The sequence below is a fragment of the Quercus lobata genome, chromosome 9 (genome assembly GCF_001633185.2).
Source record: "Quercus lobata isolate SW786 chromosome 9, ValleyOak3.0 Primary Assembly, whole genome shotgun sequence".
NCBI classification, from domain to species: domain Eukaryota; kingdom Viridiplantae; phylum Streptophyta; class Magnoliopsida; order Fagales; family Fagaceae; genus Quercus; species Quercus lobata.
The window spans coordinates 9,391,522-9,416,878 of NC_044912.1; the positions used below are offsets into that span (position 1 = coordinate 9,391,522).

The following is a 25,357-nucleotide window of genomic DNA, read 5'->3' on the forward strand; positions in this document are numbered from 1 at the left end:
TTTACAGCAAATTATATGTGATAAGTTGTTATAGGTAAAGAAAAAAGTAATTTAAGTGGTGAATTCAAGTTAAAGCCAATAATAACTTACCAAATACGATTTATTGTGAAAATTTTATAGGCGTAGCACTTCTCAAAATAAAATATTTACTCTCTCGTGATATTTTTGACATGAATTGAAAACCAAAGACTGAGAATTAGAAAAAACCTACTCAAAAGTCACAAATATATTAATCTTCAAGGTGAAATACCAATGTTAACAGCCATTATTAATCTCGAAGAATGTTATATGGAATATATTGAATGGGGAATCACTAATAAAGCGATCTTTCAAGCTTTAGCAGAAGATACATGGTAATATTTCCCTGCTATGATTAATTAATACAACAATATTTTCTTTCAAATTTATAGTTGCAGTCATAATGTAAATCAGAAATAAAGCGAGAGCATATTCCATCAAATCTATTAATTTAATGTGATGCCAATCTAATTACAAGAGTGCCTTTTCATTCTTATACCCGTCGGCAAACCAAACTCCAAACACCTGTCTTGATCCAAAGACTATTTCAATCGATGTTGAAATAAATTAAAAGCATGGCCCAATCTACTAAAGTCCTTGCAAGTTCATTATGAATTTCAAGTATCAACAAGCGGTCAAAGACTTGAGCCTACAATTCTTTGGTCTTGGGTTCGAGTGCCCCTGATCTTCATTAGCGTGCGCATTGGTACTCATTTTCCTTCGTATTGTCCTGTGTTTCTGTTGAGACATGTTAGATCTAGATCCTAATCGAATAATTTGATAGAAACTTCTCTTTTGTTTGTTTGGCTTGCCGATGCTTTAATAACAATCCCACTTTCATGAATAAAAACAAACCAACAACCAAAGGCATAATCCACCATGTTATGCTTGGCTAATCATACTTACTGGAAAAACCATGACACCTAGAAAGGAAAGAGGAGGAAGAAAAAGAAGGCAGGAGCATGTTATGTTAATTGGTGGGGATTCAATGATTCATCCACTATTATCTGTACCACATTTTGAAGATAAAACTAGCACCACACACATAGGCACATTACTTTTGGCTTCAAGAAAAGCTTTTCAACGTAATAGACAAGAAGCTAACTTTTTTTGATGAACATAATAGACAAGCAGGTCAATGATCATGCTGTATTCTAATGTGCAAAACAAGCTGTGATGGTCGTTTATACGTGTCCATTAGTCTCATGTGAATTAAGCTCTCTTTATGAGACATAGAAGGAAAGAAAGGTCCCATGAAAATTGGGTAGAGTGTCACTTGATTGAAATTTGAGAAAACTTTGTGTTAAGAGGCCATATCACTTAGTAGAAAAAACCAATTTGGGTTCTGCTAAAGAACATGTATGTCGAAAGGGACCTTTTTAATTCTGGAGTTTAAACACTTTTCCTCTTAGACTTCTAAGCACTCTGTGTATGGGAAAATGTCAATCCAACTACAAAGTCTGTGACAAATGGACCATAATATCAACAAGTAGCGCTATAGTTGTTCATTAAAAAAAGAAAGCACTAAAAATCATATACTAAAATTGGTTCTTGAGACACGCAAGGTAGTTGTATGAAAAATATATATTTAGTGCGTTTTTTTTCTAACTTGATGGTGAAAATTAGAGACTAAAGAAATTGTTTGTGTTCACAAAATAGTACACCTGAGGAGTGAGGACAAAGAATCTCTTAAACAAGTGCAAGGAAAACTAGGGAATTCGCCAAGTTTGAAACTTCGAATGACTTTGATATTGGAAAAATTAACATGTCCCTTTTGCCTTTTGTGTGTCTTTCCAATTTTCAATATTGTGACAAAAGGTTTACTATACTCTTCAAATGCACTCTTCTGGCAGAAAATTTTTCAAATATTGATAATGACATGGCTCCTTCCAAAGCGGTAATAGTGACAGAGTTTTAGTAAAAAAATCTTTTGGGAAGTGCAATAGATTTTTAAAGACAAAGATGGGTGACATATTTTTTCTGTCATTCTATTTTATACAGTATAAAATTATATTTTTAATAATATTTTTTAATTAAGTTGATCTTTTTTACCATTTCTATTAATATTATTTAAGGTTTTCTTTTATCTTTTCATTCTCTCGGCTTGAACCTAAATCACATTCTCTAATTATTAGTACATTAATCATTTTTCTTTGTGCATAACCAAAGCATTTAAAATGACTTTCTCTCAAATTTTTTTAAGTAATCATTTTGTAACTTATCTTTCTTATATTTCAACTTATCTCTATTAATATTTGCATTTCAACTACGTTTGTTTTATAAGCATGTTGCTTCTTTATAACCTAACTTTTTTTTTTTTTTTTTTTAAATTGTATAACCCAACATTCAATATGCTAGAGCATAGTTAGACAGTCTTGTTATAGTTACAAACTTACGCTCACATGATATACTTTTTGCACTTTTTTTAAGTATTAAGTATAAATATATCAACAATATCTCTATTACTCTGTCAACAAAAAAAATATATATATATATATATATATATATTTTTTTTTTTAGCCCTTTCTCAAATAAATATATATATATATAAAAAAAAAAAAAAAAAAAAAAAAAAAACCCAAGATTAGCCTTTTTTTTCTTTGATACCATTGGGCCTGGGCCAGAAACCCTTTTGTAGTAATAATAATTCAACCAGTATCAGATTTGTTTGAGAGCACAGTTTCTCTCATAGGGCTGGGCTTGAGACGTTGATCGCACTAGTTCGACCTGGATGAGTGTAAGCCAGCCCAGTGTGAACTTTGTTTAGTAGACCAAAGTTGGCCCTAGCGGACCACAGGAATTTTTTTGGGTAAGTTGGACCAGAGTCCAAAAATTTAAAATTACCCATTGTCCCCCAAAAAAGAAAGATATTAGAAAATTATAAATTTATTCACTATGAGAAGAGTTAGATTTAAATTATGTACTTAGAAATGTATGGATACATGCACGCATGATAATTCTTTTTTGGTAATAGGTAACTTATATTAAATCAAACAGAATAGTTAAGACAAAACCTCTCGTACTATATGCCGATAGTATCAAAATATGACAATACAAGAGCATTAGCATCCGAGGATGCAAAAAACTCTATTTTACATACTCAAACATCACTTTATCAATTTTACCATCTCATTTTACAACTCACCAAACATCCTAGTTTCTATTTTTACATACAACTCATTAAAATAATATAAACCATCCCATCAAATAATAATATAAATATAAAGAGAGAGAGAGAGAGAGAGAGAGAGAGAGGGAAATTGAATAAAATATATTATTTTAGTTTACAAACTCATGAATAGTAATATAAGAACTTATTATTCACCGGTTGTAAAAAAATTTAGGTATACATCTCCGGATGGAGCTCTTTTTTAGATGGTTAGTGGCTATTTTAGAAACTTGGAGGGTTTTACACCCCCAATGCTAATGCTGTAACAAGGTCCAATGGACGACTATCAAAGCTAATAAAATATAGCATGTATGTAATTGCATATACTAGAACTTGAGTCTCTTTTTGCTCCTACATATAATAGCTATATATAATCGAGTTCAAGAGGCAACAAAACTTCCTTAGAGAAGGATAACAATTTCTTAATGGCAACACAATTTATTGCCATTATGTGAATCTATTACACAAAAGCTAGCAACTTAACAAAAACTAGAACTCCCAAAAGAAAACATTGCACGAGAAATGTTTTTTTTTTTTTTTACTTGAATTGGTACAACTTGTGTTGACACTGAATATTAGGATTCAACCACTGCTGAATTCCATGAGCTCGTCTAAAATTTGGTGATTGACCTTGAATAGTAGTCAGATGCGATGAAGGAATGAGATGCAATGCCTCTTCTAAATCCATTCCCAATGCATTTTTGAATAGATTCCTGAAAGAATTAGTTGTTGCAATCCTCTCAACATTTTCAGCTCCAATTTCCTGCATTTTCTTCCTATGCTCAAAATACCCTATATACTCTGCGCAAATGGGATCATTTGGGTTCACAAACAAGTTAGGAAACCAGGCAGATAACATTGCGAATGAGTCATCTTCTCTAGGCTTAGAGTTATAAGCTTTTGTAGCAGCAACAAGGCCTGCCTTGACAATACTATTCGCAATGCGAAGTGTATCCTTCACTTTTTGATCCTTGATTCTCTCTATAGGAATAGATAAGAATGGTGGATTGAATAGATATGTTTCAAGATTATAACCCACCTTGATCATGTTCTTTCCTGCAAGCAATGCCATAGCTGACCCCAAGGAATGTCCAGCTAACCATATATTTTCAGCTCCAGCAAAATCAACCATTTCCTTAACATATTTCATTGCAATCTCAAAACGTGTGTCTGATTGAAGTTTGTTAAGAATGCATCCCAGGTCCAACATGAGGTCACGTAATAGTGTGCCTGGTTCAGTGATTGTTCCTCGGAAGGCAATAACATATTTTGGGGTTTTTGTCTTAGAATCATCACAGTAAGAAGCTGGGAATTTAGACTCAAACATGGCACCAAAGATGGAATTGTCAACATTATCTACAAGCACATCACTTAATAGGAAATCGAAGAAGTCCCACCATACTGGAGCAAAAGCTTGAGGGCCCTGCCGGTTTTGTTGCCGGTCTTGTTCTAGAATGTATACTCCTTGAACCAAGCTAGCTGCAATAGATCTTCGATGATCTTTGTTCTTCCTGCAAAATTATTGTAACATAGAAAATAGCTAATGAGTTTAGTTATTAATAAGAACACCTATGAGATACATGTAGTGAAAACCCATTATTCCATTAGGCCATAATCATTTTAACAATGAATTGTTATCATACTCTAGTTTAAGTTCAAAGTAAAGTTACAAAATAATTTGTGTTATATCACTATCCAATTGTTCTATTTTATACTCCATCAATCGACATTTGTCACACATACTTCTTTTTTTTTTTTCCCTTACAAATGACCAAAGTTTAAAATGAAAAAATCAAACATATATCATACAGCAATTAAGATCTTAATTGTGTATTTCCCTAGGTTTCATTTTTATTCTTCATACATTGTGAGTCACAAAGAGAATGTTCACTTAACTATATTTCTTTGAAAACGACTTTCCCTAACCTTACATTATGGTCTCCAAGAGTCAAGCCTCATATATTTTTGATGTATTGCTAACAATTAATATATCATCCTCTAGGTGCCTCTGAATCTCCCTGCAATCAATTCCACCCCATAGACAGGTTAATTGTGTGTCCTTTTGGCAAAGACTATTTTGTCAACTTATTTTACTATTCAACTTATTTTTGTTATTATTCATGGATCTTACTGTACTTTTTTATACTATTTATAGGTTACACTGTACTATTTACTTTCAACAAAAAGCTTTCAGTATCAGTAAAATAAACGGATCCCTAATAGACCCATAAAAAATGGTCTTACCAGTCAACAACTTTGAAATGTGTTGGTCCTGAAAGGTTGAAAATATCCTCCTTGGCGAGCATTACTCCTTATATTACTTCGTTCATCTTTTACTGAAAGCATTTGAAATGGATCTGCCATAGAGGAAAAGAAATGTTTAATATTAATCGTGAAATTTTTGTTCAGCTCTTGCTGTACTAGTGTAGATATGGGTCTTTAGGTACTATTTAAAGGGCAAGAGAGGATATGTGGTTGAATAGGATAACGGATGCACTAGTACTAATAAAATTGAAGGAAAATGCTAAAGCTATTACAATCAACTAGACGTGAGCCTAGCTGATACAATTAGATGCAACCCTTATGGCCTTACTAACAATCAACTATTAACCACTAATTAAGGCTAATATTAAGCCTACAATTTTTCTTAATCCTTTCAAGTAAAGTTATGCATAAAATCTTTTATAGTTAATTCATGTCAAATTTTAAGGCAACTAAACCAAACAACTTTGCCATTCTGTAAGATTCAAAAAGTTAAATTCTTCCATTCTTTTGCATTATTTGATAATTATCATCCCAAAAGTGAAGGGATAGGGTAAATTAACTTATCAATATTTGTACATTATCTCTTCCATCATATGGCACTTTGAAGTTTGTACATATAATGTATCTAACAATATTGCTTCAAACCTAGCTAATTGCCTAATTGAACTATAAACATTGGTAGAAAACTAAAATATATTCAAAAGCCAATCCAAATGAAAACCTTTCAAGTATATTCTCCAACTAGATAATCAAATTCCATTTGAAATTCTCCAAATCAAATCTTAACATAGCATGTGAAATATTCCCTAGAAAACTCCCATTTTTAGCTGAAATTAAAACATTTTCTATTTTGCAGTTCAATATTACTAATTAGAAAAGAAAGGAAACCAACCTGTACCACATGAAATGGTGTTGAACTCCACCCATTTGAGTCTCTTCTTGTACTTTTTGAGAAAGAGGAAGCTGTAATGATTAAACATCAATTAATAAACACTAATTAAGTACATGTAAAAAAAAAAATTATACATGGGAAGTTCAAAAGAAAATAGCATGAATAGAAATTAGACTTTTTTTTGTGCTATTAATAGCATTAATGATTGAGATAGATTATAAAATCCTTTTACTTTAGTTGTCTCGGATAAATTCAAATCAACTGTTTTTTGTTTGTTTTAAATGGGCGGTGTAAGTAAAAAGTCTTTCCATTTTGTGTAGTTTTTTTTGTTTAGACAGTTTGTATTGCTTTTGCTTGTAATTTTGTTGTTCTTCGCTAGTACAACAACAATTTTACCTTTGGAACATTTCCACTCGTTTGAACAAATCTTTTTCACACTCAAAAGGAGATAAAAAAAAAATAATAAATAAATAAATAAATAAAAAAAGGTCAATGACAAAGTAAAATTTCAGAGATTAAGAAACTATCAAAAAATGTAATACCCGACAAGTAATTATTAATTAATAAGAAAAAAAAAATGTTATACTTGTTGTAATTATTTCTTTATATTAAACAAAATGAAAAGGTCAAGGCTGGACTTGCATCATTCTCAAAAAATAAAAATAAAAAAATAAGAAGCAGAAGAAGAAGAAGGAGGAGGCTGGAATTGCATAGTTGCAGCGTGTGTTATCAATACTTCAATAAAAATTGCTTGAACGGTGCGTTTTGCTCTGGTACTTCTAATTTTCTCTATGCCAAAACGATTCGTTTAGCAATGAGGATTAAAAGAGAGAGATTCAATGGAGGTGCGGGGAATCGAACCCCGTGCCTCTCGCATGCGAAGCGAGCGCTCTACCATATGAGCTACACCCCCACTCCTTATCCAAGACACGATAAAATTTGATTTATAAATGTTATTGATGACCGAAAAGAACCTGACCAATTTACTGCTCAATAAACAAATCCCACCATTTTTTCACGTGGCAAATTATGAGTGATGAAATTGTGAACTCACCACTCAACTTGACAAGTTGTAAATTTTATTGTGGACCTAGTATTTTTGTTTACTACTTAGGATTTATTTGGGAACTACTTATTTTGCTGAAACTAAAAATTTTTTGTTAAAAGTACTGTAAATAAAGGTAAAAGTTAACTAAAATAGTACAGTGAGACCCATAAATAGTACCAAAAAGTATAGTAGGGCCCATAAATAGTAGCAAAAATAAGCAGAATAGTAAAATAAGTTATCTAAACAAAACTTTAGCATGAAAAAATGGTCAATTTACTCTCGAAATATTTCTCATGTATATGGGGGATGCAAGTGGGACTATTAAAGTTGTATGATTTTGAGTAATTAAATGATAAGTGGAAGTATGAAGGAGAAAACAATCATGAAAATCTCTTGACAATTACATATTCTATTAAGCTCTTGTATTATCATAAATCCAATTATAGGTTTTATATACTAAAAAAGCCTTAGACTAACCCTAAGCTAACTATAAACTAACTAAAAAAGCCTTAGACTAACCCTAAGCTAACTATAAACTAACCTTAATTAATATATACAAAGACATGGACTAACAATTGGCTTAGGCCATAATATATCTAACAGTGGCATCTCAATTTCTTAATTGATGGACTTTTGTAATTGCTTGCAATAATAAAAGTTCTAAATATACAAACTGCTTTACAATTATTAAAGTACTATGTTATAATTGGTACTAATAAAAATAGGAATAAAGTTTCTCTCCAAATTAGTTTGGAGATAAACTTTACAAACTCCTCATATATTTCTATATTGAGTGTAAATTTTGAAAATCTAACCGTTAGATTGCATATTCTTATTATATTCTTCATGCATGTAAAATTTCAAGAAGATTAAAAATCACTTGCGATCTCATCAAACAAATTTTAAAATTTCAAATTTTTATGATCTAAAATTGTGTATAAAAAAAGGAGAAAGTTTCTCTGCAAACTGAGTTGCAGAGAACTCTCTCCAAACCGTGAGGTGTCAAAAGGAGAAAATGACACCTCGTCCACTCACTAAAATTCAAATTCAAGTGAACTCCGTTAACCCAAACATTTAGCACTCTCCCGTTATATTTTTTTTATTAAAGGCCAGGTGTCATTTTCTCCTTTTGACACCTCACGGTTTGGAGAGAGTTCCTGCAACTCAGTTTGCAGAGAAACTTTCTCCATAAAAAAATAAATTTATTGATCAAATAGTAAATAATATCCAATTTGAACGAAATTTGATATGTATGTTAAGAACATAAGAAATATGAAATTTAACAGTCAAATTTTCAAAATTCATACAAAAAAAAATATATATATATATATATATATATGAAAAGTTTGAAAAGTTTCTTTTCAAACTAATTTGGAGAGAAACTTTGTTCTAAAAATAATATTGGTAATAGAATCATGTAAAAGTAATGTTATTATAATTATAACTTGTTGCGTTAACATTTATAAAAAAAAAAAATGAGTATGAAATATTTTATATCTCTAGTATTATATAATTGCATCGAGTCCAACCCCATCTTTTCTTCTTTCGGATCTTCTGTGATCCTGTGAGCAGTAGAGATATCTAAGATGGTCCTTTGAATTGTTCTTCTGGTTCAATGAAGTCTTATTTGGCAACAAGATTGAAAATAAAATAAAAGAAATGTTTGAAGAATCCATAATGTCATTTTCTTCTCCCACTCTTCAAGCATGCATGTTGGACATAGTCGTATGCATTTGTCAAACTCAGAATGCTGGGGAAAAAAGTTTGGATTTTTTTTTTGAAAGAACTTCAACCTATGGCATAAAGCCATAAACGTTTATGACTTTATGCATCATACGGCATAATTTCCTCCCAATCAAACATTTATCATTGCCAACCAAAATGTAGTCCACCCAAACCATTGAAACCAACGTGGAAGTAAAAGTGAAAGGAATAAAGCATTTTTCATTACACGGAAAAGAAAAGAAAAGAAAATGCCATCCAATCAAATCCATGGGAGGCAAATTTGGAAGGAAAAAAGCAAGAGTTTGAGAAATGCACTAAAATTATTATTTGACCTCTTTGATTAATATCTTTTTTTTTTCTTGTAAATGTTTGTCTTGAGTCTCTTGATCTTGAAATCTATAATAGGATAAAATTTTAAATACGATAATAATTGTTTTTTTTAAACAAAAAATATAAGTAGGTTTTACATTTTTCTCTCACCTCTAAGAAGATTTCTAAAATATTGAACCAATAAAAATCCAACCTAATTGAAATCTTAAAATGTTTCTCACACAAAAAAAGAAGTTACAAATTTACTAATAATCATTGACAACCAATTTCCTTAACAACTTGAGGCTTTAATTTTCTCAAATCAATATTCCACATGGTAAATTATATGATCAAGTGACGTTACAATAACATTTTTAATAAATTAAAGTTAAAAAAAAATCCAATTTAAGATTGATTATGTCATAAGAAAAATAAGTTTTTTTTTTTTAGAAGAATAAGAAAATTAAGTTTATTGGCTATTTTCAATTTTAAAGAGATCTTAACAAATCTAAATACAAAAATTTAATTAGTAATATTGTATCTCAAAAGTAAGAAAAATAGTTTTTTTTTTTTTAAAATAGTTATTGTTCTTATATAGTAAGTTAAATAAATATTAGGGTGTAAAATGTATTTATTTATCTTTTTATATTAGTCATTGTAAGAAGAATGGATATATAGATTAGAATGCAAATTAAAATATACTTTTCACCTAATAATATTCCTCCCCCCCCCCTTCAAACAAAAATAACATGCAATAATCTACTTTTACATCATGTGTCTAAATTTATGTGGAAATCACACCATAATTATCCATTTAAATTTGTACCATGTGTCCATTTAATTTTTTAATCTTTGTGCCAAATGAGTTAATGAGTGAAAAATACTAAAAATCTAATATTAATTAACTATAAAATTAAAATAAATAAATAAAATCAATCACATATACTCAATAAAAATCACCGCACAACAAAAATTTCTACACATTCTATCTTATTAAAAATTAGAAATAAAATGATCATAAATAGTATTAAATTTAGATAAAAATTTTAATATGTGACTAATTACATTTATTTTTTAAAAAAAAATCATTTGACTAATTATTTATATTTTTATGATAAAAATTATGTTTAATTTTAAATATATCTATACATACACATTAATGTAAATGTTACATGCTATTTTTTAAAAATAATTTAACAAATTATTTATATTCTTATAATAAAAATTATGTTTAATTATAAATGCACCCACGTGATTACATAGTTACACGCCTCTTAATAATAAAGAGAACTGAAACCGTCCAATTAAGTAGTTTGGTTATTAGTTAGGGGCATCCAAACTTCAAAGTCAAAACTGTATCCAGGGGCATTTTTTGTAATCCTGTTCCTTATAAAGTCAAAACAATACACTTTCAAAATTTTGAGACACTCACCCCAAGAGGAAAGAAATCCTTAAACCAACTTTAGATCTAAAATCCCATTTAAACAAGCGCACAATAGCCAAAATTCAAGAACTCAAAAGAAGTGAGTATATTGGGCATTGATTGAAGCCTATCTCTTTTCTTTTTCCTTTTTTGAGGCAAGATTAAATCCTATCTCATTCCAAGAAAGCATATATTTTTGGAGCCTGTTCAATCTCAAAGAAACAAAAAAAAGAACCCACAAAGAAGAATTCAAGATGGGTGAGAGTGATAATAATGGGAAGGTATCAAGGGAAGAGGAAGAGCAGCCACTAAGTCCAGCAGCTCGATTGTTTCATTCGCCAAGTTTCAACTGTTATATCATCGCCATCTTGGGGTGCAACACAAAGTTCAAACCTGACGTTATTAAATCTGGTTTACAACAGACTTTGCTTAAGCATCCAAGATTCTCTAGCAAGCTGGTAAGAGAAACTATCCTATTCTTCTGCTTCATTTGTTGAGGTTTCTTTTGCTTTCTTGCTATTAGTGTTGTTATTATTATCTTCTTCTTCTTCTTTTTGTTCTAAGTGGTGCATCTTTTCTATCTTGTTTTCTTTCTTTATGATGGTCGGTGGTTCTTTTTTTCTTTTCTTTTTTGGGTTGTTCAAACTTCAAAGTTTCAACCTCATGGTTTACTTGCATTCATTGAATTTTTTATTATTATATTTTTTATCAAATACTTTTGAGACCACTTGTTGCTAAAAGTTTATTTTTATTGGTTACCTGGGTCTTAAAAATTGAAACTTTGGCAAAAATTATACATAAATAAAACTTTAAAAAAAAAATTGATATCTACTGCACTATGTTTTGGCACATTTGGGGTTGACCTTAGATGTTTTTGTTGCCAAATTATCACCACCGAAATTTCCACAATCCAATCCACATTAGATGATACTACATTACTTTTTTTTTTTTTTTTTTTTTACTTATAACATTCGTTCTTAATAATAATTATTTATTATTAGACTAAAACACTAATTATTTTTTGACGTAGAAATAAATTAAGTCTCAAATCCCTTATATAATTATCAAAAATTTTACCAAATGAATAAACTCACAATACACCACTTGATTGGCAACATTGAACATCACAGAACTTTTTTTTTTTTGGGTGAAAAGAATAATAAAAAAGAAAGACAATAAATGAAGCTAAGTTGGTAGCTAGTTAGAGGCAACGTGGCATATTTAATTACCTTTCCCTTTCTACTAATAAATTAAGTCACATCCCATCACAGGGTTGGCATCACGTTGCCACCAAATCTTTTTATTTATTTATTTATTTTATTTGGGCCACCAAATCTTTAATATATAGATTTATTGATTCTAATTCTAAAGTATAATGTACATGCCTCTTTTACCAAAAAAAAAAAAAATGTACATGCCTCATCTCATTAAAAAAAATGTGCATACCTCATTTGTTACATTTTGATAACGGCGGTTTCCCGATTCCATATTTTTAAGTCAACCATAGTACAAAATTTATCGACAATGTAAAATTGTATAAAAATATATTATTGTTATGATAATTGTATAAATTTACATTAATATTATTCATTTTACATTTATTATTTATTTTTTCTTTATATATGTATCCCAATGATTAAGAAAAATAGTAAATGATGGTTGTTGTATGTGAAGAAAGAAAAAAATTATAATAATCAAGATAATTCAATATTTTAATGAAGAAATCAAATTCTGTAAGGATGTGGTGAAAAATTTATGTTTTACCCCTCTAATCCCAACATGCCACATCATCTTATCACATATTTAAGAATAAGCATAACCACACCTAATCAATTCTAATATCCATATATAAATTTAATCAAATTGAGAGTTTATTGAGATGTTATGTGTGGTAGAATGTATTGAATTTTAAGTAAAATGTTGATGTGATTATTTTATTGGATAGTGTAAAACAATGGTTTTATGCATCATCCTTACCAAATTCGGACTCTTTAATGAAATGTATTACTCCCTTCGTCCTACTTTTTTTATCCTTTATTCCATTTTGAGATGTTCCAAAATATTGTCTTGTTTCTAAAAATAAAAATCATTATTTTACTAATGTTCCTATTATACCCCTATTAATTTACTAATTCAATTTTTTGATAAATTTTTTTAAGGGTAGTTTGGAAACTTATACATTTTTAAAAGGTAAACAAGACAATAAATGATGTTCCCTTAAAAAGTTTGACTTTTCAAGCAGGACAAAAAATTTACTAATTCAATTAATTTACTAATGTTCCTATTATACCCCTATTAATTTACTAATTCAATTTTTTGATAAATTTTTTTAAGGGTAGTTTTGAAAACTTATACATTCTTAAAAAGTAAACAAGACAATAAATGATATTTCCTTAAAAAGTTTGACTTTTCAAGCAGGACAAAAAAAGTAGGACAGAAGGAGTATAAAATAAATAATTTCGATGTGGGGTATTTTGAAAAGTGAGTATATAAAATAGAAAAAGTAAATTTTTATGCTAAAATAGTTAAGAATTTATGTCGGAACTAATGCGAATGCTCTAAGTATAAAAACTCAAAAGTGTATTTTTTTTAAGGTTGACTTTTTAATTTTTTTTATTACAATTTTTTATTTATTTTTGGAGTGGCACAAAATTCAATTAACAGTATTTGTTTAGAATTAAATCACAGTATAATATTTCTCTACAAGAAAGTTTAGGTGACAAATTATTAATGATAAATAATAAAAAAATGACATCAATATGGGCCCAAATGAAAACTAATTTCATAAGATATACCAAGATTCCAATGGAGACTTAAAATAAAGAATTAAATATAAATTCAATTAATAACAAGTAAATTATGAGACCTCAAACTATGAGGCCAACCAAAAGTAACATGTTATTTACTTTTGGTTTTATATATAAATAAATATGATGATTAGAGATATTATGTCCCATTTAATATTGAAGGCTTGAAGCATGCCTAAAACCAATATGTCACAATTGCATTATGATAAATTTTTGAAGGCGGTAATTCAAATTTGGGCTATTAAATTTTATCACAGGTTACTAAGAAACAATTGGAGAGAATGATGCTCCTATTCATACATAGTTGCAGATTAATTTTTGACGAAAATAGTTAGAGAAGACTGTGCTCAGATTATTTTTTACTAAAACTCTTTCAAATGTAGTATTTCATCTTAAAATGTTCTTAACTCTTTATATAGTTATGGCTACTTGTGTTTAACTGTTAACATTTTCTTTCTTATTATCTATGATACAAAAGGTTGCTGATGATGGACAAAGATGGACAAAGACTATAGTAAATTTAGAGGACCATGTCATAGTTCCTGATTTGGATCCTAACATAGATTTTGCAGACCAGTTTGTTGAAGACTACATATCAGACCTTACTACAAAACCTATGGACCTCTCAAAACCATTATGGGAACTCCACCTTCTTAACATTAAAACCTCAGATGCTGAGGCTGTTGGGGTTTTTAGAATCCACCACTCAATGGGTGATGGTGCATCTCTAATATCTCTTCTCTTAGCCTGTACACGAAAAACATTGGACCCAGAAGCATTACCTAGTGTTCCAGAAAATATACAAGTAGGTTCAACTAATTCAGGCGGGTTTTGGTGGTTCTTGTCAGCATTTTGGTCAGTATTAAGGTTGATTTGGAACACTCTAGTGGATGTGCTGCTGTTTGGGGTAACCATTATGTTTATGAAAGACACAAAAACTCCCATCAAAGGTGCACCAGGGGTTGAGCACAATATCAAAAAGTTTGTGCATCGGACAATCAGCTTGGATGACATAAAGCTTGTGAAAAATGCATTGAACATGGTATGCTGATTAATAAATCCTGTTTACTTGCTTATTAGCTTGAATTAGTTTTTTTTTAGGTACAATAGTAACTTTTTTATGTGCGAAACAATTGCATGTCTTTTTACTTTGTTTGTGCCATATTCCAATTTGACACTATCACACTACTCTAGATGGATTTTGCAAATTCCTGTCGTATCATAAGTGAGCTTCAATGAGATGATGAACATTTAAAATTTTTGGTGAATCTTTAATGAATAATGACGCCCATGACCCATCAAATTCTGGGTCCCAGTTCTTAAAGATCCATTCAATTATTTGGAACTCCATCATAAATGTAATGTTGCCTATTGCCATGTGGTGGCCACTTCATAATCTGCATGACTGCATTGGCAGCAAGTGTTCCTGCAATAACTGAAAAACAATAATAGGCACATTTAAATGATGGACTACTAGTTGTTGTGGAAGTTTTTTTGTGTGGATAATTCAATTAGTTACAACAGAGGGGGGGAATTAAACCATGGATGTTTCTGTTAAAAACACTAGGAGATACTAACCAGTTGAGTTACAAGACTCTTGGCTAGTAAGGGTTTAATTAGCTAACGTCATCCACTTAGTAATAAGCTGACATTATGTTCTTCCAAATCAAATCTAATGGCCTTTAGAAAGTCATTCTGTCATAAGGTCTGCTTCAAGGAACATACAAGTGTACATATGTTTCTATATTTTCTTTTGCATTTCTTAATGGCTTTTTTGTTTTTTTACTCTGGTCAAATTCAGTAGACTGTCAACGATGTCGTTTTGGGAGTAACTCAAGCTGGTCTTTCGCGGTATCTAAACCGGAGATATGGTGAGCCTATCAATTGCTTTCTCATTTACCTATGATCATACTGCGATACAAGTGTATCACTTTATTTTCCTTATTTTGATGGCATTATTTGGGCTAAAATTCAGTCTTTAACAAGTATTTATATCATGTTTAGTATTGACCTCCTTTAATTTGTAAACTTAAAGCAACGGATACCAATTTTAGCAGCCATATCGTGTTGAGAGTGCTGGCATAGTATTTTTTTATTGGAGCAATTCCCAGAGGCAGTAACACTGCTATCTGATAGAAAACTTAAAACTTGGGCCATTACAGTTTTTTTCAGTTCTTTTAGTCAATATGCCTAAAAGTAATAATAATAGGCAAGACATTGCACTTAAACAATAGCTTTCTACATTAGTTATTCAATTTATCTGTCCTTTCCCTTGAATGCAATAGCTGTGAAAACTCAAAGATGCAAAGTCTAGGAAAAACAAAGTTTATAGATTTCAACACATTCCATCATACTACAGATAACTTCTTTTGGATCTAAAAAAGTTTAGCAAGACGAAATTTACAGGAATTGCAAAGATGATGAAGATAAGAAACTATTTTTTTTTAAAAGTACTTTAATGAAAACTCAATCCTTTCCCTAAACCTCTCTGAGATCCATACTGATAATTTTTAGGCCTTCTCATAATTATAATTAACATGAATTTGTTATGTGCTTCGGCATTGAAGTTTTGGACTTTATAAAAAATAATCATAAATCAGATGCTATGTTACTGGACATGATTAGCATGATCTTTGGGATATTGTCCTAGTAATTTATGAATTACCAGTATAATGTGGCTTGGTTGGTCCATGGACAAGTATTATACTATCAAAAACCAAATAAATTACCTCTACATGATATAGACTAATAGTGGTTTAATGAAGTTAACTCAGCAGGTGAGGCAGAGATAGATGGAGGAGAAAAGCAGAGGAAAAGTAATCTTCCAAAAAGTATCCGCCTTAGGGCAACCATTCTTGTCAATCAAAGACCAACTGTAGGAATCCAGGTAATTTATCTCTTGTTATTCTTTGAAGAATATCACATTGCAATATGCTCCAATGCTATGAAAAATGTGAACTCTAAAATTACTCATCCATGAAGCTTAACTATGTCAATTATCTCACTAACAAGTTTGTAAAATTGATTTTAGTGTTGGTATGTAATTGGTGTTAAGATAATCAGCGTGACAATCTTTGGAATCCACATTAATGTTTCTCCCATTTTAATGTGATTCATTAGATAATAACATGGTTTGCCTGCCCCTCATCTAGATCATCATCTCTTCTAATGTTGTCCATGAAACAGGCTCTGGCTAATATGATGGAAAAGGGATCCAAGACCAGGTGGGGTAATTTGATTGGATATATCCTCCTCCCATTCACCATTGCTTTACAAGACGACCCATTGGATTATGTTCAGACAGCTAAAGCCACCATTGATAGAAAGAAGCATTCACTTGAATCTATATGCACATTTTCGGGTGGTGTGTTAGTACTCAGAACATTTGGAGTTAAGGTACAGACATATCTTTTTAAACCTTCTCGATCGGACAATAATGAATCTAAGGTCACAGTTGGCATTGGGATCTATTCTCTAACCACTATGGAAAAATTAACCAAAGAATATAACCCAAACTCATATTGTGCCTCAAATTATTATTCATGAATCATATGCAAAAATATTCTCCCATTAAAGAAAGTCCTTAATCAGTTCTGTTATATTTAAACATAATTATGGATCTAAAGTGTGGCACTGCAGAAGATGGTTATTGTTAGAGGAAGTATAACAAGCTGCTGTTATTACATGTTTAAATGGATAACAGGTTGCTGCTGCTTTAATGCACAAAGTTCTTTCCAACACTACAATGGCCTTTTCCAGCATGGTTGGTCCGCTAGAAGAAATTAGCTTTTATGGGCATCCATTAGCTTACATTGCTCCTAGTGTTTATGGGCATCCACATGTAAGTAATCCAATGACTAAGTTAGAACCTTGTCTCTGATGCTTTCATATAAAATGACTCCTCATGGTTTTAACAAGAGAATGCGTTTGGTATGAATGTTTTGCACATGAACTAGACTTGGTGCCAGAGTTCTAATGTCTTCATTTTTCACCACCATGCTAGCAGTTAACAATTCATTGACATAATGACATTCTATTTCATTTTACTCCTGTTTCTTCAAGTTGAACCGGAATGTGTAAAAATATGACAACCCCATTTTCTCGAGCTGGCTGAATGGAACTATGAAGCCTAATGTAATCTGATGGAAAATGCAATATGAAAAGTTACTGAGTTAAGTGCATTTAGACTTTTATGATGCTGTTCCACTTATAGCAAATTTTGTGATACGAAACTATGTTCCTTACGGCTTATGGTGCTTTGTTCTTTGTTTTTTTGGTTTCTTTTGCAGGCACTGACAATCCATTATCAAAGTTATGTAAACAAGATGACTATTGCTCTAGCAGTTGACCCAAATGCAATTCCTGATCCTCACCAGCTCTGTGACGAACTAGAGGAATCGCTGAAACTCATCCATGATGCTATAGTAAAAAAGGTCTAAGAGGAGGATCAGTTCATAGAAAATATGTTCTATCAAAAAAAGAAATTTGAAGTTCCGGTAAACATTTACTGGCATTCTAATTGACTTGCTTTTAAAGAAAAGAAGAAGAAGAATCCAAAATTGATATCAAACAAGCGTAGGACCATTTAGTTTTAGTACATCTCTTTTCTTTTTTTTCTATTTCTCTCAACTAGTTTTTACACGAATTCATTTCATACGGCAATTGTTTAAATTTTGAAAACCATTGTTTGACGATACAAATGTTACAAGCCAATTGTCTAGTAGCACTATTATACCAGTCACCATCTACGATATAAAAATGCACAGGAATAAATTTTGCTCTACTGGTTCAAGCATTTTGAGGTGGAGTTTTTGTAATTTTGTCCTGTCTCCTCAAATATTTTGGGTTTTAGTGTAGATTTTGTTCGAGCCTAGATCTTGGACTGTCTTTGATATGATGCCTGCACACTCAAAGTAATGGATCAAAAGGTAAGGTGACATTGGTGTAATGTCAGCCTAAGTTTCTTTTCTCCCATGCTTAAGTCAGTTTCACCAATGGGGTAACACTGTATTTTGTGTATGTATTTCATATCAGCCATGGTTGGAGGAGTTCGGTTTATATATTGAGTTGAGCAAGGATGGCTAAATCATTGTTAGTTACTGAACTGGTGCCAATGAGCAAATCATAGGAGTTATATAGGGAGATCTGCCAACTGGAGGCTTGGCTCAATTGGTAAGGTTCGGGCACTTCGTCTAACTCACCTAGCTTCGAGTCTCGGTGCCACCAAGAGTCCGTTGGTGGGCATTCACACGAGTTGGCCTAAGGGCTTTAACTCTAGCATCCTGCCTGGGGGCTAGCATAACCTAACGAACCCTTATTTTTCGTTTACCAAAAAAAAAAAAAAAATATATATATATATATATATATATACAGGGAGATCCTCTCTTATTCTAGTGCTCACGATTTTAGTGATGGGAGGGAAAATGCATTACATGACAGTTAGCATTCCTATACATTTAGTACACTACATTCACTGTTTTATGGGGTACAACTTTTTTAATTTATAGAAATTAATATTCCCCATAATAATTTTATTTAAAAAAAAAAAAAAAAATCTCAACCTAAAGTTATTAGGGATTATAGCTATCTTCAACGCTTAAGTTTTTTTAATTACAAGAAGTAAGGGATGTGCCCTTAAAGATTTGAAGCTAACTCTTCCCAAAAAGAATGATCAAAGATACCACTCGAGCTAAGAAGAGGCTCGATGGTGTTCCACACCAATTTCTTGTGTCATTCTTCATGATATTATGATTTCTTACCGGCTCTTAATGAAAGATCCATCATACCTTTTTATGAAGTATAGTTTGGATTTCTTGATTTTTATTTTTTTAAGTGTTGTAACTATAAGTCTATAACACCAAGACTCTTTTGCATGACTAACACGTGGTGGAAAAAAAAAATAGTAACGTAAAATAGATACTTTTTATTAAAGAGTTGTGTAAATTACATAATTACTACATAATTTGGGGTGATTTCAAATTAAACTATAAATTTTAGAAGTTTTAATTTAAACCATAAAATTTTAAATCGTTCAATTCACGCCCTTACTAAGTTACTATTAACTAAAAAGAACAAAATTCACATAAGTTATGACTAAAACTTGTCTAAACACAAAAATTCTACTATGTGAAATTATAAGAGATTTGGTGCTCTATTTAAAAGTTATGCAACTATATAAATAATCAACAATTTAATTATTGTCATCAAAATGTGCACAATAAAATTAACTATCCTGGTGTGAGAATAGACTAGAGGAGCTATTTGATGTTTAATCCATTGAAGCAATAAGAAGAATCCAAATCCCCATTAGGCCAAGGCAAGATAAGTTAATGTGGATTAAGGTACATAAGGTTGCTTTTTTGTCAAATCAGCGAACAGAATGTGTCAAAGATCAACCTTTGAGCACAGGTAATGTGTTGAATCGGCATAATATGGGAATAAAAAAATAAAAAAATAAAAAAAAATAAAAATTAAAAAAAAAAAAAAAAAATTCAAGAAAGCTAAAGTGGTTATAAACCCTATCAGTAAAATGGGTCCTATCTAATGTTAAAAATGCTCTTATAGAGAATCAAAGCTAATATGTTGTCTACAAAGGAAAATCTGCACCGCGTAATAGCGGGTATTGCTAACACTAATTGTGTTCTTTGCAAGTAGAGCACAGAAACAGTCTCACATTTGTTCTTCCACTGCAAAATAGCTAGAGCTATATGGTTTGGCTGGAATTTTTTTTTTTTTTTTTTTTTTTGGGTAGAAAAAGAACTTGCATTAAAAACTAAGGAACAGAATTACAAAGAAGAACAAAACGCTCATAGGACACCCCAGTAGAGTCTAAACTAAGTAACAAGGACACATCCACGGGGGGTTCTTATAAAACCACAAAATCTTGGGAGAGCAAAGCTCCCTATCTAGCAAGGGCATCAACACACTTATTTGCCTCACAGTAACAATGCTGAATTTGAAACACTTGAATTTCCCTCAATTTGATCTTACAATTGCTAATTAAGGCACCTATACAATTCAGGTGGCCTTTCTTCTTCTGTAACAGATCTACAATAAGTTTCGCTTCAAGTTCAAAGATCACAGCAGGAAATTTTAGGGAGATGTACAATCTAATGCCGTCCCTTAGCGCCCACAACTCTGCAGATTTGGCTGTAATTGGAATCTTAGAACTGATACCCTTCAAATCAATAGCCTTAACGATATTATAAAATTTGTCCTAAATCCCCAAACCTTGACACCACATACTAGGCAATTGTAGGGAATTAACACGAAATTCCCAACCTGTGAGAAACAAAAATTAGAGAAAACACACACCAAAGAAAAAACAATCACACGCATGAGACAATATTTACGTGGTTCGGCAATTTGCCTACGTCCACGGAATTCTAGGAATTTCACTATTATCAAGGAAAAATACAAAGTGCAATCGTATAGTTTTTCTCTCTCAAAAACTATAACGACAAACCCTAATCACCAGAGCAACGTTTTCTACATCCTGCGCACATGATTCACAATGGGCTACAAAATGAGCCAAAAAATTAGGCCTGTCAGCCCAAGCCTTCGCTCCATGGACTAAACCTCATAAAATATCTCATTAAAAACCACACAACATTCTTCGGATCAGGTTAAGTCATCAACCAGATCAAACATAACTAGACTCCACAAAGCCCAATAGCAACCCTATCCAAATGAACACTCCTCACTTAAAATAGCCTACACCTTAGAATCCATATGGGATTTGACAAATGAGGTCCTTCACAACAATGTTCATGAGATGAATCTTGCCAAAATTTTTAGCTCTTTCGAGATCATTGTACAGGCCATCGAACTTGCTAATGAGAAAAAAATTCCAATATATTGTGATTGAAGGAAATGCTAAACTCTGATTTGATGTACTAAATGGTGATTTCCAGAATTGTCAGTAGAGTGCAAAGACTTTTTGCTATCAAATAATGTGGAACTCAAGACTTTTTTTTTTTTTTTTTTGAGAAGCATAAAATGAGGGTGTTTATGGTTATATTAAACCCCTGGGCAGAACACACACGCTTAGGGATGTGATGCCCACCAACGGACTCCTGCTGGTAGCAGGAATTGAACCTGAGCGTGTTAGGCAGAGCGAACGAACCATACCCAGCTGAGCCAAGTCCCCGTTGGCAACTCAAGACTTATTTTGGTAATTGTTGTTTTTGTTGGGTTAAAAAAGAATGTGATGTTGTAGCTCATGCTCTAGCTAAAATTGTTTCTCCCCATTCCCTTGTTTTCAAGTATAATAATTAAGAAATGCTAACACTTTTACAACAAATCTTAAATGACAGGTTGTTATTGACTATTCTTAATAAGAAAAAAATAATTTTAGTACTGGATTTAAATTAGACCCATTAACAATATGTGAATTTGTTATGAAAATATTGTGGATATAACATTTCTCATAATAATTACTCCCTTACTTATGTTTTTTTTTTTTTTTTAATTTTTTTTATAAAACTACTTGCTATATGCTATGTGGGAAGCTTGGGAGAGAGACATGTTGTTTGTAGATTCTATTTATTTGTTCGCTTGTTAATGAAATGGAAGGTGTGAGTCTTTGTTAGTCGAATAAAAAATTTGGAGTTCAATCTCCGTCTATACCAAAAATCGATTAGTGTCTTGGTCTGATAATAAAAAACTATCATCAGAAGCGAATGTCATAAATTGAAACTCTCTTAAAAAAAAAAAAAAAAAAAAAGATGAAATGGAATGTTGTTTATCAAAAGTTACCTATAAATAAATATTCTCAATGAAATTATCCAAGTTAACTTGCATTAACCAAGTAAGAATAGAAAGAAATTGAAATTTCAAAAGTACGAGGGGGGGGGGGGGGGGGGGGGGGTGGGGGTTTCAGCAAAATAAAGTTTCTGGAACTTTCTCTAAAGATTTCGAAACGACATGTATTTATCTGAGTCTTTCTAAAATCCGAGACTCAAGTCCAAAACCCCTCTGTTAAAGCAAACTCAAAACCTTGCCGATTCCGAACACCGAGTTGACTCACTTCCAGCTCACTCATTTTCTCTGTGATCAATGGCAATAATCTCCGATTTCGAAGAAGAACAAAAGGAGACGAAGCCTTCGACTTCGACACCGTCGGCGACGACGACGAAGAAGAAGACGGTGTCGTTTAGTGCAAGCCTCGACCCGTCGAGTCCGCTAGGTTTTGTGGAGAAAGTCTTGGACTTTCTCGGCGAAGAGAGCGATTTTCTCGAGAGAGATACGGCGGAGAAGGAGATCGCCGCGGCGGTGAAGGCCGCGAAGGAGAAGAGGAAGAAGAGGAAGGCTGCGGAGGTGGCTGCTGCTGCGGCGGCGGCGGCGGAGGAAGATAAGAAGAAGAAGAAGGCGGTTGTGAAGGAGGAGCCTAAGGTGGTTGCGAAGGAGGATCCTAGTTCTAAGGTGGTGGAGAAGACTGAGGAGAAGAGTAAGAGTGACTCTAAGAGAGGTACACAATGGTTCATTCATAATCTCTCTCTCTCTCTCTCTCTCTCTCTCATTTTTGCCCTAGTTATTATTGTTGTATTTTGTTTGATTGATGATTTTTTTTGTGTATGTGAGAAAGAGTAGTGAATTTCAATCTGTTCTCTGATTTTTTTTCTTGAATGTTTGTGTGTAAAATGTATGTGATTTGTTTGGTTGCTTGGAAAATTTGTTCTTTAACTCTGTTTATTAGAGTATGTGATTTGTTTGGATGTTTTTAGAAGATGGGAATTTGAGAATTGTGTTTGTTGTAAATATAATGTGGTGTTTGATTCTGTTCCTATTGTTTACATTGTAGATTATTTCATTCATTTCCATGAAAGAGTTACAAAAAGATGTCATTTTTAGCGTGAAGGACAATTTTGATAATGATTGGGATGAGGATGTGTGTGCTTTTCAAAATATATCTTTGTATATTTTAGCAACCACTTGGATATTGCTTCCTCACACAATGTAGGGGCCTTGTGCTTGGAGGCGCCTTTTGCTTCCGGGCGCCTTTGATTACATTGATTTGTGCTTTGGGGTTCCTTAATGATGATGGTTTTATTGATGGAATGTTGTGCTGTGGTATGTATGGTTGCTAAGGAACTAAAGGAAGAAGAAAGTATGGAAAGTTCATTTCTTTTGTCTTTGTTTTTTGAGGTTTTGTATTTTGTCCGTATTGGTGATATACTTATTTGGGTCAAATATAAGTACACATAGCAGCATTGAATTTAACACTGTTTGTGTTTCATTGTTCAATACAATTATGTGTTTATTTAAATGGAGAACCTTATGTACTATACCTAAGTAATTGTACCTACATTTTGTCCAACTTATTTTGTGGTTTGCTTGGCTGTGACCTGTGAGAAATTTGCGAGCAAGGAAAAAAGAGAGGAGTTAATCTTTGAAGTTATTATGTGAAGACTGAAGAGGGGTGTTGTGTTATGGTTTGTTTTGTAGCTGTTTGAAGATGTAGGTTATAGGAATCTAAATTATGATAACTGTTTCTAATGTGTGGAGTTTGGCTGAATTGTTTCAATTTTGGAATTCTTTCCAAGTGATTGAAATTATGATGTATCTGTTGAAAGTTTGACCTTGATATTGTTAGATTATATATCCCTTCCAAGATAAGCACAATTTATGCTGTAAGACCAAATTGCATAAATCCTTTAATATTTCTATGTTGAGTCTGCACCCTGTCATCTTCAGATCACTTTCCACACACAGCTTTAAAAAGGGGAGAACTTTGAGATTTATTGGTTACCAAACATATAATATATATATAAAACTGTTAAATTGGTTGTTTAAATCATGGTGGCTTTCATGCCAAACTCCAGACTATCTATAATGAGTGATCTTTTCTACATTTGTTGTATCTTTTAATCATAATAAATGTCTATATGTTCATTTAACCTTTTTTGGTTTCGTATGTCTGTGCAGTTCCAAATGTAGGCAATGGCCTCGATCTGGAGAACTATTCGTGGACACAGACCCTTGAAGAGGTCACTTTAAATGTCCCAGTGCCAACTGGAACTAAATCAAGGTCTGTTGTATGCGAGATAAAAAAGAACCATCTGAAAGTTGGACTCAAGGGCCAGCCTCCAATAATTGATGTAAGACTGCTTGTAGGCTTGTTTTTTAGGTGTTAAAACTTGTGTACAACATATTGTCTCTTTATTCCTAATATTGGACTTTTTTTTGCCTTGGCTCATGTACTTAAACTACTTGTAGGGGGAGCTTTTTCGGCCTGTCAAGCCTGATGATTGTTACTGGAGCATAGGTATGTTATAATATGAATACCTGCATGAACTAATGGAACTTTACATTTGTTTTTTTTATACTCAAAAAAAATTAGAAGCTGATTAAATGCATGGATGCAAAAAATTAGAGGAAATTTCTGACTAGTTCATGCAAAGTATGTGTGTACAATACTCATCAATTTGCCAATGTGATCTAGCTCAATTGGCACTTCATTCCCTTGTAAGAGCTAGGTGGAGGTTGAGTCTGCGGGTTCAAGACCAACTGGGTGCATGTGTAACTTACCAATAAAAAAAAATTGTCAATTATGTGTAAATCGTTTGCATGTGTGCATGTGTGAGTGTCTGTACACGGTTTGGGTGTGTGATGTTCTAGCTGTTTTTTTGTCAAGATCCATCAATAAAGTTTCTGAGTTGCTCATTATATATGTACCAATAAATTTGCCATTTTACAGAGG

At 32.0% G+C, this 25,357-nt stretch overlaps 3 protein-coding genes and 1 non-coding gene across 7 annotated transcripts in view; 2 read left to right on the forward strand and 2 right to left on the reverse strand.

Annotated features, from left to right (window-relative positions):
- Nucleotides 1-3,725: 3,725 nt before the first annotated feature.
- Nucleotides 3,726-5,493, reverse strand: LOC115961169 (GDSL esterase/lipase At4g10955-like). Its single transcript, XM_031080199.1, has 2 exons — nt 5,432-5,493; nt 3,726-4,698 (listed from the first exon to the last, which is right to left on the reverse strand). Exons 1-2 carry the CDS (start codon nt 5,491-5,493, stop codon nt 3,726-3,728), a joined length of 1,035 nt encoding a protein of 344 aa, XP_030936059.1.
- A 1,691-nt stretch (nt 5,494-7,184) lies between these two features.
- Nucleotides 7,185-7,257, reverse strand: TRNAA-CGC. The gene has a single exon. It is a non-coding gene; the product is annotated as a tRNA-Ala (tRNA).
- Nucleotides 7,258-10,823: 3,566 nt separating this feature from the next.
- Nucleotides 10,824-18,469, forward strand: LOC115959162 (O-acyltransferase WSD1-like). Of its 4 annotated transcripts, XR_004084778.1 has the most exons (8): nt 10,824-11,307; nt 14,135-14,698; nt 15,461-15,527; nt 16,422-16,543; nt 16,843-17,052; nt 17,360-17,497; nt 17,719-17,827; nt 17,946-18,037. XR_004084778.1 is itself a non-coding variant. In XM_031077474.1 (7 exons), exons 1-7 carry the CDS (start codon nt 11,104-11,106, stop codon nt 18,093-18,095), a joined length of 1,455 nt encoding a protein of 484 aa, XP_030933334.1. In that variant the 5' UTR covers nt 10,824-11,103; the 3' UTR covers nt 18,096-18,469. The 4 variants fall into 4 exon arrangements, 3 of the variants coding, with proteins under 3 accessions (XP_030933334.1, XP_030933335.1, XP_030933336.1); XM_031077474.1 differs by lacking the exon at nt 17,719-17,827 and having other exon boundaries at nt 17,946-18,469; XM_031077475.1 differs by lacking the exon at nt 17,719-17,827 and having other exon boundaries at nt 16,431-16,543; nt 17,946-18,469.
- Nucleotides 18,470-22,546: 4,077 nt separating this feature from the next.
- The window catches only part of LOC115958828 (protein BOBBER 1), a 4,869-nt gene continuing 2,058 nt past the window's right edge, over nt 22,547-25,357 (forward strand). Inside the window, exons 1-3 of the mRNA XM_031077072.1 lie at nt 22,547-23,125; nt 24,583-24,755; nt 24,874-24,921. Of these exons, the coding sequence (XP_030932932.1) occupies nt 22,714-23,125; nt 24,583-24,755; nt 24,874-24,921 (633 nt within the window). The 5' untranslated portion in view covers nt 22,547-22,713. The remainder of the gene's footprint in view (nt 23,126-24,582; nt 24,756-24,873; nt 24,922-25,357) is intronic.